The sequence below is a fragment of the Protopterus annectens genome, chromosome 6.part0 (genome assembly GCF_019279795.1).
Source record: "Protopterus annectens isolate FY-2018-M chromosome 6.part0, PAN1.0, whole genome shotgun sequence".
In the NCBI taxonomy this organism is placed as follows: Eukaryota; Metazoa; Chordata; order Ceratodontiformes; family Protopteridae; genus Protopterus; species Protopterus annectens.
In genome coordinates, this window is record NC_056737.1 from 681,387,368 (window position 1) to 681,401,658 (window position 14,291).

The 14,291-nt window shown below is 38.9% G+C and overlaps 1 protein-coding gene across 1 annotated transcript in view; it reads right to left on the reverse strand.

Moving 5' to 3' along the window:
* Nucleotides 1-14,291, reverse strand: part of JAG2 (jagged canonical Notch ligand 2) — a gene marked incomplete in the record, with an annotated part of 565,751 nt that overhangs the window by 38,370 nt on the left and 513,090 nt on the right. Inside the window, 2 exon segments of the mRNA XM_044074368.1 lie at nucleotides 5,341-5,426; nucleotides 5,972-5,999. Coding sequence (XP_043930303.1) covers nucleotides 5,341-5,426; nucleotides 5,972-5,999 — 114 coding nt within the window.

Sequence of the window (14,291 nt, forward strand, 5' to 3'; positions counted from 1 at the left end):
CCTAATTGTTTGAGATTCTGGCAGTGATGGGTTCTAAATGGGGATCCAGTGGCAAATCTGGCTATGTTATTATAAGATGTTGCCAGTTTGCTGGTATTACCTTTGGAGAGGTTTGTATAGATTGGGGATGCACAGAGAAGGGTGGAGATTAGGTGTGTTTGGGCGATAGTAGACCTAGTTGAAGCTGTGAGAAACGGTTTGAGTCTATAAAGGAAACCAAGTTTTCTATTAACTGATCTAATAGTTAGGTTAATTTGTTTGTCAAAGTTCAGATTATTATCAATAGTCACACCTAGCAGTTTGATGGTCAAGTTGGGAGCTATTTTAGTCCCATTGTTGAATGTGACTAAAGTTAATAGCAGGGGACTTTGATGTGGGAGAGAACAATAATAATTAGTTTTTTTGGGGGTTAAGGAGGAGACAGTGTTGATGGAACCAGTATTCAACTAAGTTAAATACTGTTTGGGTCTTGGTTTGAACCTCTGCAGGTGATGAGGCACTACTTATTAATGTCGAGTCGTCGGCGTATTGTATACAGGTGGCCTGTGGGATGGATGTTTTGAGATCATTAATGAAAATAATAAAGAGGAGAGGTCCCAGAATGGAGCCTTGAGGGACACCAAGAGAGATAGGGAGTTGAGTGGATAGAGTTTTGTCCAAAAGTACTGCTTGGTGTCTATTCTCTAAGTAGGATTTAAACCACTGGACCGTTTGGGTATCAAATGAGAAAGACCTTAGGATATCTGACAATAGTTGACGATTCACCATGTCAAATGTTTTGGAGAGGTCAATGAAGAGGGCCGAGGACAGTAAGTTGTTGTTACAGTTTTAATTAATGCAGTCTGAAAAGGACAGGAGTGCTGTTGTAGTACTATGGAATGGCCTAAAGCCATGCTGGCAGTCCACTAGTAGGTGGTTTTGGAGGAGACTAGAAATTGATGATGAATATATCTCTCCATAATTTTTGCTAATGGGGAAAATAGGGCTATGGGGCAAAAGTTAGAGTGTTCATTTGAGTTACCTCCCTTGTGGAGTGGAATAACATGCGAGACTTTCCACACATAGGGATGGAACATTCTGCTATGGTTCTGTTAATTAATATGGAAATTGGGTAGGCAAGTACTCCAGCTGCCATTTGCAGGTATTCAGCTGGTAGGAGGTCAGCTGATGGTGTAAGTTTGAAAAGTAGGCTGCGTATAAGGGATGCTGGGACAGGTTGGAGGTGTAATGTGTGGGGTAAGTTGGTTGACAGGGGTGAGTCAGTAGTGGTTAACAGGTGGTATGGGCGGTAGGGTATTGGCTAATGATTGGACTGTTTCACAGAAATATTTGTTAAAAGTATCCGCAATATGGCTGGGAGAGTTCGTAGTCAAATTACTGGGGGTAGGTGTTTTGGAGTGTCCAGGGTGGAGCAATTTGTTTATTCCTGACCAGAATTTTTGTGGGTTTTGATGTTGGGTCTGTTGGAATGTGAGGTAATAGGTATTTTTTATCAAGGAATATTCATTTTTTGTGACATTTCTAAGCTGTGTAAAGTTTAGGTGATCACTAGAGTTTTTAGTACGTCTCCATTTGGTCCAGGCTTTACTTCTCAGTCTCATTTTTTGCCTTGTTTCATTTGTGAGCCAAGGAGTAGGTTTGTTCCTAATTCTAACAGTGCGAGAGGGAGCATGGTGTTCCAGAATTTTTAAGAATTTATTGTTAAAGTATGAGACTGCTTTATCAAGAGGTAGGGATTTTAGGGGTGACCAATTGCAAGCTTTAAGCTCAGCTTGAAAGTTAACTGGGTTTAGATTTTTCTTGTTACGTGTAATTCTACAGTTAATTTGGTTGGGGACTGAGGTCTTTTGTCTGGATGTGAAGGTCAGAGAGTGGTCACTAATATCGGGGAGTAAGCCTGTTTTGTATACTTGGGGATTACTGTTCACTAGTATCCAATCTAAGGTGGTTTGTTTGTTGTTAGGTTTATGGGTTCTGGTAGGGGAGGTGATGGTTTGATGAAATCCATAAAGATTTATGTGAGTAGTTGAATTTCCAGAAGTACAACATTTCCAGTCGATATTAAAATCCCCACAGAGTATGGTTTCTTGTGGGAAGGAAGTGGAGAGCCAACTAAGGGTGTTTTCAAGAGTATTTATGTTATTACCTGGGGGGATGTATGAGCAAATAATGTATATGGATTTATTAGCATTCACTTGGAGATTGGATATTGAGATCTCAGCATTATTAGGTGAGGGTGGTTGAGTATCTAGTGAGGTGACCTGCAATCCAGATTTGAACAATATTGCTACCCCACTACCCTTTTTATTTAGGCGGTCTAGTCTCAGGATGGTAAAAGTTTTATATATATATATATATATATATATATATATATATATATGTGTGTGTGTGTGTGTGTGTGTGTGTGTAAACAAACCTACAACTTGAGCACTGTAGCACTCTGTGCAGGCAAACCTTTAACTGTTTGCTACATCTGTAGCAAGCAGTTTGCTGCAGTTTAAAAGTAAGATTTTTTATTTTATTTTACAATACAAGGAGAGTTGGGGCACAGCATAGAAACAGGATCTGAAGGACTGGGCTGGGGGGGGGGGGGATTGCTGTGCATCTGACCATGTAAAAGGGAAGTTCCTTGTTTTGCTCTTTTCACTTGAAGATCTGACGGGGTGGTGCACTGGTTGAACCAACTATGCTTCTGTGGGAGTTGCATCAAGTTAGTTTCCCATTATCTGAAAAAACAAAGTTGGATGAGTTTGCAGAAGAGGAAAAAATGTACTAAGTGAACCATAACAGGGAACTAATTGAGAAGAGAGTTAAGCCACAGATAACACAGGGTAGTAATTAAAGTAACTGGGTGCTGAAAGACTTGGGTTAGAAGCCAAACTAGAAAAATGGTACATCAGTTGGTGCTTACAGTGTCAGATACCACAAGAGCTGCAGAAGAGACTAAACACATTCATGGATAGTGCTTTCACAAAGGTAATAATTAAGGAACCAGCACCCTAGATGATCAAGCACAGCTTTCAAGATGGGCATAAAATTAGTAGGTCTAGGCAAATTAAGAAAAGACATACAAGTTAAGAGGAATGATTATATGCTAGGATAGCCTGAAGAAAACATCTAGAACTTATAATCATTCAGAAGTTGAAGTGGGTATTAGTGTGAGAAACCCTGACGGGGCACAATCAGCAAGCATCTACTTCTCTCCACAGAAGGATGCAAGAGAATTTGCTGCCAACATTCTATCTATGTAATGGAAGGGGCACTACAGCTGAGGCAGAACAAAAGGGAGGCGTAACACAAAAAGGAATATTTTGTGCACTCGCCAGAGCCAAGCCAGCTGTACACTGACCAGACATTGTTACAGTCATCCACCCATGCTACATTCAAATCCACATTTACGGCTACTTAATCCTGACCAGTCCACCAAAAAATGGTATTCCTCATTAACAAGCCAAGCTTGTCAACTACTTCTGTTTGGTTGTTAAACCTGCTGCTATGGTTCCTTCATGATGAATATCAGAAAGAAAAATCTATGGAGAAGGATCAATAAGATTGGTCAGTTCAGCAGGCAGGGTGGACACAGTGGTTAGTGCTGTGCAGAAGCACAGCTAATGTGAGATAAACATGGCAGCTGCCTGAGCACAGTGTTAGAAGGTATGATCGGGTCTTTAGTGCTTGCACTTATTTTACTTTATTTTTTGTTTACCAGGGCAAAGCACTGACCTCCATGGACCTTTTTCAGATTCAGCCTAGGAGCGCTGTCTGGTTAAGTGACTTGCTCAGAGTCGCACAGTTAGGCTATGGAGACTGGGGAAATCTAACCCTGGACCACTCAACCACAGGAAACAGCATTTGTCTGAAGTCTGAAATGAAGCAGTGCTTTAGTGCTCTATGCATTTTTTACATGGAGATTTATCCATCTATTTTAAATACATACACACACACTACATATATATATATCTATATATCTATCTATATACATCTATCTATATACATCTATCTACCTATATCTATCTCTATCTCCATCTCTCTCTCACTATATATATATATATATATATATATATATATATATAAATAAAATACACACATTAAAAAAATGTAAAGCCACGTATACTGCAAAGGGAATTATCTGAAATCAACAAGAAAGTTAAACAATCAAGACAGTTTTATCAGTTAACAGACGCTTATAAAGCCAAAATGACAACTCCCAATAATTGTGAATGCCAGATGTTAAAACTAAGACTTCACACACACACACACACACACACACACACACACACACACACACACACACACACACACACACACACACACACACACACACAAAAAAGTCAGCAGCTAGTTTGTTGGCACAAAGGTCAAGAATGTCACTGGACACCTCTCCTATTCCTGGAGGAATGGCATCATTAAAACCTACTTTGCCTGCTGAAACACCTGCACAATGGTAACTGGGAGTGAAGAACTCATTACAAAAAGATTCAACTTGTAGTAAATGGTTATATGAACATGGGGAGTGCAGTGTGGTAGGAAAAAGTGATCCTTTGCAGTCCCTCTATCAAGAGCAGCGGCACACGCATATGAGCCCTTTAGTCTACCTTGAACTCCTGGGAACACCTGGCTGTGGAGCAGAAAATGAAGGCAGAAAGCAGGGGAATGACAGGGAAAATGTCAAACAGCTGATTATAGTCATTTGACCAACACAGTTTTTAGAAAAATACTCTCCTGGTGCTGCGGTAGCGTTGTCGCCTCACAGTAAGACGCTGTCCAGTTCGATTCTCAGCTAGAGCGTCTTCTGTGTGGAGACATGTGTGAATGGGTGTACGTTCATTGAAGGTTGTGCGTCAGGGCTGGTAACTTGGCACGTATAAATCAACTACCAATCATTAGCGGACCGGAGTTCTGCTGTGGCGACCCCTAACCGGGAAAAGCCGAAAGACACAACTCTCACTACTAAAAGCCATCCAAGATGTATTTTCCAAATTGTAAATTCCATGCTTGCTGCATTTTTGCATTGGTAAAATATTTAATTGTTAACATAATTACAACTGCAAATCAAAACCATGAGTTGTTTATGTAAACAGCCTCCTCCATTTTCTAAATTCATAGTGCTCTGGATTGATGTGAGAGAAAAATATGCATAAAAGCAAAGTAAGATGAAATCTAGTTATACTTCCAACTGGACTCCTCTCTGTACATGAATAATTCATTAAGTTTCTGCTTCATTATAAGGGCTACAAGTGGCCCAAGACTGACACATGTAAGGGCAAAGGGCAAACATAACAAAGGACAAATAGGTCATAGTGGTGCAGAGTCTTACGTTAACCCCCACACAGTACTTACTAATTCTGCAGTCAGGACCCGCAAAACCTGGAGCACACTCGCATCGAAACCAGTTCACGCCATCCACACAAATGCCTCCATTGTAACTGCCAAAAAAGGTCCATTATTAGATTACATTATTCTTAATGTTAGGCAATTAATCATAAGGACCTATGCACAGAATGCTCAGGCATAAATCTCAACTGCTACTAACAAAAGCAGTTACATGTTTGAACAACATAATGTATTAACAAAAACATTTTGCTCGACTTATAACGAAATATTTCATATCAGAATAAACAGATCATTAAACTGCATGGACTGCAAACTATAAACAATCTTTATTGAACTTGAATTAAACAAGTACTGGTTCAGCACATTTATTTTAAACAGTGCAGATCCTCCAACTTCAGCACGGGACTGCAAGGGTTACTGACATCTTTCAAAAGGCAGTAGCACGCTCCTATTTTCCAAACATGCCCTTGCCAGCAAGGGGTTCGAATTACACACTTTAGTAAATTATGCATACACTCCTGTGCACATTAGCAGGGGTTCTTAGCAAAGCAGCAAGTGAGATACAATTCCTTCACACTGTGTGCTGAAAACAGAAACTTTAAAAAAATAAAGTAAAAGACCTTGTCTCATTACATACCAAGGATGAGGGTTGCAGTCATCAGCATCTGTACGTAAAAGGGGGAGAAAAAAATTAGACTTCCACTTTACATTGCTTGCTTTTAGACATTTTACTCTCTGCAATAACAAAGGAGCACCTTTTTAAATCAAGTTTAAGCGTGCAAAGACAGAATGCTACAATTTTATTCACAGTACTTTTATCCCTACAGGCTTTGTACTTTTATGAATCAAATATTAAAATGAATACACTGCATTTCAAAATTCAGGACATTCACCACTACTTAAATGCTAAGCATTTAAGTTTAATACAGGGCAAAATAGGAAAAATGTAAGATGTGAAATGACACTTTTTTCCAAAACAATATTAGTGTCTATGCAGTATTTTTATACAATAAATAACAAAATATACACCTGCTAAGAATTTAGTACATGTGCCAGTTACATAACCTCTTCACATATACACTCTGGGGTGGGGTGAAGTTGAGAGTTAAGCCTTCAGTAACACAGCTGTGCGCTGGTAATGAGTCAGCTCAACAGTATGCAAAGGAATGAAATTTCCTGATGCCAACTACTGGATGCGCCAATTTTTAAACAATTCTGCAACAAAGCTGAACAGCATACTCAGCTGGTGGGACATAACCTAAAGCAATACAAATATGCTTTTGTAGAAAGGCATTCACAGATAAAGATGGTGACCGATTTTCCTCACTGCCAATGTGCCCTCAACTTACAAATCTACAATTAAAAACTGCAATAAGATACCCTTCTGAGAATGCTTGCACATTTGTCAGTACTAGTGAAAAACATTACAAAATCACCAGAAGTGACCAAAATGACGGCTCAAAACCATTTAATAAGAATGCAGTCTATTACAGCACAGCAGTTGTTGTGTCTTTCGGCTTTTCCCGGTTAGGGGTCGCCACAGCGGAACTCCGGTCCGCTAATATTGGTAGTTGATTTTTACGTGCCGAGTTACCAGCCCTGATGCACAACCTTCAACAAAGGTACGCCTATTCACGCATGTCTCCATGCAGAAGACGCTTTAGCTGAGAATCGAACCGGACAGAGTCTTACTGAAGATATTTAGCACTTCTAGTTGGCACCATAGTAACGCAACCTTTTCTACAACAGGATTAGAGACCACCATTTCTGCACAGAGTGGCACTGAAAAGGAGGCCATAGCTCAGCCTCTCTGGAAAATTCCTCATCCTCTTAGATCGAGGACAGGCCACAAGCTAACAATTTTTGGCAGAACATCCAGTTACAGGGTCCACAGAGCAATGAGCAAATCATGGAAGGGATTCCCCCTAGCTCCATTCCTACTGCTAATCAAATATACCTCTGTACAAAAGGGATACAGAAATGCACAGGTAAAAGCAATGATTTGACTTTGCATCAAGCACCACCAGCACAAACACTGTCCCTTACTCGTATCAGACTGTTCCTATAAAAATAAAAGTAATCAAAATTAAAAAATTAAAAAAAAAAAAAAAATCAAAATTCCCACTTGACTGACTCCCCTCTTAGCTACTCTATCTCTTCTTTTTTTCTAAAAAACTTTATAACGCTATTTTTTCTTAACACTCTTTCTTTAATTTGTAAATTATCTTTCGTTCCTCTTTGCCTCTGTTCTCTTTTAGTATTATTTTTGTTACTTAGCCTGTTCTTTCATACTATGCCAGTTTATCTGGTGTCTGGTATATGATTTTTAAACAGTCAAATGAATAAGCTTAGCAATCCTTTTTTATTTATACCTACACTCTGCCCTATAATTATAAACATATGTATTCTTGTACTCTGCATTGTACCTACACATGCTATAATGTTGACTCTTATTTCCATGTATTTTTAACCTGCTTTAGTTATTCTATGCGTTTCTTGTTTTATTAATTGAATACCTATGTCAACTTTATTGTATGTATTTACTGTGGAACTTTTCTTCCCAGGTCTCCACTGAAAAAGGGCTTTGTCATAGCTGGACCAACCCGATCAGCAAACGTCAAATAAATAAATAATTGTCGGCATCAAAAGTCTACCTGCACTGATAAGCAGCAGAAATACACATTACTGTATGCAGAGACATCTTACAAAACATGGCTTTCCTTGCACATAATTTCACACTTTGGAACGATTGTCCACTAGCTGCATACACTTTTGTTTTCCTCAACAAAATATCACATTAGATGCATCTTTACTAGAAAAGCTTCATTTTATATACGTTATCAGTTACAAAAACAGACAATGCCATTGTTAACAATTTCTAACATTGCACAAATTTGTGTTGTAGTCCTTCTATACTTGGACCATTAAAATGTAGATTGGTTAAGTTGTATTGCACAAATATATAATCTTAACAGGCTTGACTTTTGCACAAAGGTTTAACTAGTTAATCAACTATTAATATAAATGGATGGCCACTTCTAACAGTTTTTAGCTGTGAATCAGGCCATAAAGAGCAAGGACAAACACAGACTAAATACACAGAAATGTCACAGTAACCATTCAAATGGCAAGTCTTTAGGAGATAAAGTGCAAAGCATGAAACCAGTACACTCATGAGCAAAATTCAAGAATTGGGATGAAACAGAAAATCGAAACATGGTATATGGAGACAAGGACCAAACGCCATACTTCGAAAACTTGCAGTACCAATGGTAACAACTTTGGCACCTTTTAAAAGATTAAGACTTAACATGGACTAAAGAGGTGAAGGTAACCTTGGGCAACCAATGAAATGCAAAGTCAGTTCTGGATAACAAGGTCTGGTGTCTTTAGGCTTTTCCCGGTTAGGGGAGCGGAACTCCGGTCCGCTAATGATTGGCAGTAGATTTTTACGTGCTGGCTTGCCGGGCCTAACGCACAACCTTCAACGAAGGAACGCCCATTCACACATGTCGCCACACAGAAAACGCTCTGAGAATCGAATGGGCAATGTCTAACTGTGAGGCGACAACGTTACCGCAGCACCACCAGGTATCGTATAAAATTTGTGAGATAGTAAAAGATGACTCTACTGAACATAAACATGGGACTTGGCACAACACTGCATCTGAGGTTGACATAGTTCCATAAATGGAAATCTGTATAGTAAAGTCATGAGGATATGCTCACAAACAGGGGTGCCCGTAGGAAGGTGCAAGGGGGTACACTTGCACCCCCCTAGAACCAGCTGGCCAAGAAATTAATTTAAAAAAAAAAGGGCGTTCCTCTTTAAGAATGCTCTTTGCATCTCGTCCAGTCGCACAGACGCAACAGGTGTTTGCGAACTGTTTTCGTCTTCTGAGTCTGTGCGACTGATGGTTTACATCTTTGTCTTTCGCGCCTACTGGAAATTTGAATTCAAGAGGACGTTCAGACTGCGCGGATGAATGTAGAAGTGCGAAGTAGGTGTGTGCGTATGTGTGTGTTTGTTTAAGAGATGTGTGTGTGTGTAAGAAATAGGTAGGTAGGACTCGAGTCTGTGGCTGTAAGAAGTAGGTAGAAGTGTGTATATGCATGTATGTAAGAAATAGGTAGGTAAAGGCAGGTGTGTGAATGTGTGTTTTAAGTGTGCAGAGTATGCTTAGTCAGTAATTAGTATCTCTTGGTATTACACACAGATAAGTACAGTCCTTTATCTTGAGTAGAAGGGCTCTGTGCAATTTCAACAATAGTGAAAGCATCTGAAGAGGAACAAAAAAAAAAGAGGGGAATGAAATTAAAGAAATACTTCCTCCCATTTGAAAAATCCATATAGAGCTGCAGAGCACTTGTGTTTAACTTGCATAAATCACACCCTCCAACCTATCACCTTCTTTCCTATGCTCATTCAGGTGGAAATGTAATCTTCTAATTTAAAGAAAAGGCCAACAAGGCCACAAAAAGGGAAGATACTAATACTACTCAAAGTAATATAACATCTGTCCTGTTTTGAATTAGATCTGGTATATAAAGTATCAGAAAATATATGCTCTTGTATTGTTTAAAGCTGTGATGTTCTAGTAAGCATTTCAGAGGTACCAAAGAATAGATGATAGATTATGACTGTACTCAAAGGATGAGCTCTTAGAAGCCCAGAGGTTTCAGTATGGCTTCTGGGTATGTAGTTGACTGAATGCCTGCTTATTAGTGAACTTTTCTAAAGGAATTACAGCAGGCTTGCTCATGGACAAGTACTAGACTAGCTGTCCTTGTGGGCCATTTTAAACATAGCCAATTTCCCTTCCAAAGATGAGGATCAAACCCTGTATTTTGTGTTTCTGAGGTAAACACCTCAACCATTATGCCAACTCCCAACCCCTCAAAATTTGTTTAGGTTGTAGGGGAGATTTGAACCCATATAAGTGTGCATCACAAGAAGTAAAGGGCAACCACATTACCCATGTGCCACAAGCCCATTTGATGATGACACATTGATATGAACAGAACTACTGCATCAAGTCTTCTGAATAGTACAATGGCGGTGTTGCGTGTTTGTTTCATTCCCCATTATACCCATGAACACTTGTTCTTTTAATGTTAGTCTGTAATGTGTCATCAGCTAAATAAAAGTTATGTTGTTCTGTGACATGCTGAAACCTTCCCTTTATTTTAATGAATATGTGCCTTGTTTTGGTAATAATTACATAACATTCTGTGCTGTTAATATCTGTGCCATAACAATTTTTGTCACAAATACCATTGTATGTTCTGTCAGCCACCACTCAGCCAGTTTAAGCCAAGTTACTTTGATAAATGAAAGTACATATTTTTATGATGAAAAGAAACTATAATCTTAGTCAAAATTGTGTTGCATGACTCATGTTCTATTTTACTTTCAACCAGTCACATTTAACTCTCCAAGGTGTTGACAGAAACCGCTCATAGGTGTTCTACAGTCCTTATGTTCCTAATCACAACTAATCACTGACTAAGCATACTCTACACAATACACACACCTACCTTTACCTTCCTACTTCTTTTACTACAGCTCCCGAATGCTGTGTTCTGCCACTGTCACTTGCTGAAATGTCAACTCTAGTTAAAATATATAAGTTTATCCAGAATGCCCTTATCAGTGGCTGGTCATATTGACTTTACAGTTGCTAAGTCTCTTCTTGCCAAGGTACTAGTTCATTACTATCCGTATCCTGAAATAAAAATGCAACTTTTTTCCCTTTAAATTTCATATTAGAAGACAATCCATCACCATTTGTCAGCCTTCTACACAACACTTTCTCTGCAGAATTATCAGTATTCAACCTCCCTGATCTGTTGTTACCACTCGAAACTTCAAAAGTTTCCTCTTTTCCCTGCCTGAGATATGCCTTCACATTATCTGACTGCAAATTGAGATTATGACATGCATCATTTTCTGTGGGACTGCAGGCTTGTTAGATTTCTAGGAGACTTGGGACATATGATGTGATGTGCTCACCAGTGTTCTGATGCCAACTGTATTACACCTCCTAACAATCTCTAGTGCTGTCATTGTGTGATGCTGTCTAGAAAGCTGATCTTTCACACTGACAGTGCCGACTCATCCTTTGTTAATAAATGGCATAGTGACACTGCTATGATTTTTTGACTGCAGGAAACTGATTAATATAATATACTAAACATTTGGCCCGTGCATGTTGACAGCTGGCATTGTTAGGATGTGTAAGAACATTTGTTTGCTTAAATTTGGTGAGTTCATTCCTGAGAAAATGTAAAAAGGTAGATTTTTGTGTTTTTTTTTTATGTTCGAGTTTCCGGAAACTAGATCATATGGTCTTGACTGCATGACTTTAGAGTTCCTAAAACTAGGCAATCTGACCTAGACACACCAAATCACTTTTGTACAGCAATTTTATCAAACAGTAAATGTATCCAAATGAAAAGATTGAAAAGGGGACCTGATATTAGAACAATAAGGGGCAAATAAAATATTTAAACATGTGTGTGTGTGTGTGTGTGTGTGTGTGTGTGTGTGTGTGTGTGTGTGTATATATATATATATATATATATATATATATATATATATATATACACATATGTGTGTGTGTTTGTGTGTGTGTGTTTATATATACAGGACAAAGCCTAAAATGATGGGGGGGACAAATAGGGACAGATTTTAAATATTGCTCTTACAAGCTTAGAAAGTTGATAGAATAATAGGTTTTGCATTAGTATGAAATTTCTGAAGGATGTGGAGTCTTAAACTCAAATGTTTGTCATTATTTAATGACTTCAATCCTCAGCTACAGAAAAGTACAGATTTTAGAAGGAACACAAAAATGAGGCAAAAATCAGTTGAGAGGAATGATGGTGCTTACTGCAGTATTAAGTTTTCCTTGCATAAACATGTACAAAAGCAAAAATCAACTAGTTTTATGTATTCATTTGCTTGTTGTTGTCCACGATAGCATGATACACATTAATCATTGGTGTAGCTGAAACACATCAGAAATTTTTTTTTTGTTTTAATCCCATACCTGACACTTTTTTTTTTTGTTCAGTAACATCATTGACAGAAGATCTGCAAGATATTGACTACAAGGTAGTAGTAAGCCTATCGGAGACTTTAGGTTGTCTAATAACTTCAAAGCCGATGCATCAGACAAGAAGCGAGTATTCAGATATAGTAGCGATATGATGTAGTTCATTACTGACAGCACTTCGTTTTCGAAATTCATGTTCTAGGTTTTGCATAATTTTAGGATGCAGATAAAATAAGTTGAACTGAGCAGTGTTACTGCTGGAAAAGCAAGACGTCAGTGAAGAAACTAATAGTCAAGATAGGGAATATAAATACTTGTTCTGTAATAACTCTCAAAATCCATGCCTACTGTGTTTGCTCGGTGTGTCGAATACAAATCCTTGCCAACACTAACTCAATACCAAGTTTATCTGCTAGTGATCTTGCATGACTGAGAATGTCATTCCTAAAGTGCTCTTCAGCATGGTTGCGGTGCTCCTTGAATATTTTAATAAGTCTGTTGATGTGTTGTTGAGCCTTTACTATATCATGTTGAACAAACTGAAACATCTGGGCAACAGGCTCAAGAACTGATGAGTAATTTGCAATAATAGAGAGAAATCAGAAACGTGCATGAAGAGCAAGCACTGAGTAACATACGTGCATTTTGTCTGGTTTCACCAACAGTGCTCTTCCGAAGATCAGCCAGACAGTCCAATATTTTCTCAAAGTTCTGACTAAACACACGGATGGATTTATATTTCTCAATCCGTCGTGTCTCACACAGAAGAGGTATATTTGGTACCAATGCTTGTCATTTTGGACTGTCACGGAAAAAATTAATAATCTTCTTGATAACACCAACAGCACTACTTATTTCAGGAACATCATTCAGATCATTGACTACAAGGTTTAGTCTGTGAGATGTGCAGTGGATAAAGGCTGTTTTTGGATACTTTTCACGAATCTTTGCCTGAACACCATTCTGGATGCTTGCCATTATGGAGCAGCCATCATAGCCTTGTCTGAGTAATTTTTCCAAGTCTAGACCATACTTTATGCATTCACTGACAATGACATTTGATACAGACTGTGCATCTTTAGCAACAATGGGAATAAAAACCGTAAACTCTTCTCGAATACAATCATCATTAACAAACCGAATGCCCAATGACAGCTGCTCAATGCTTGAGATATCTGCAGTTTCATCTGCTAATACACTAAATCCAACTGCCCTGTTCACTGCACAAACAATCTCCTTTTGAAGTATGTTTGCATTCTGCCAACAGCTCATTTTGCACCCTATGGGATGTGTACCAATCATTTTCTGCAGCTGTTTCACTGTGCTGTTTCAATATTGTGTTGCCAGCTTCAATATAAAAATCTACCAAGTCACAAAAATTTCCCCCAGAGCCTTCTTTCCCACTGAGGGGAATGTCATGGGTTGCACAGTAAATAATGGTAGATAATAAGAAGTTATGTACTCGCCATAACGTTCCATCTGAGTAGGTAAACTTCATTTGTGCAGCAACCTATGGGAATCGGATCCGAGCCAGCAGTTTTCAACAGCTTTAGATCCGAGCTCCAAGCTCCTCCCCCTACCCATAATCCCCTGCCAACCCTGACTGACCTCCGATTAAGTTTGCCCAAAAGCAGATACTGCTTGAAGACTAATACTCTCAAGATAAAGTGGGTAACACCCATGGACCTGAGTATGAAAACATTCGTAAGTGAGGGGGCAGGAGGGAGGGACGGTTGCTGGCAAATGAAGTTTACCTACTCATATGGAACGTTATGGTGAGTACATAACTTCTTAATCTGAAGTAGTTAACTTCATTTGTGGAGCAACCTATGGGACAGAGTCCCCAGCTACCTGAACCTTGGGCGGCCTTCATGGAAGGATGTTTTGGAGCACTGCAGA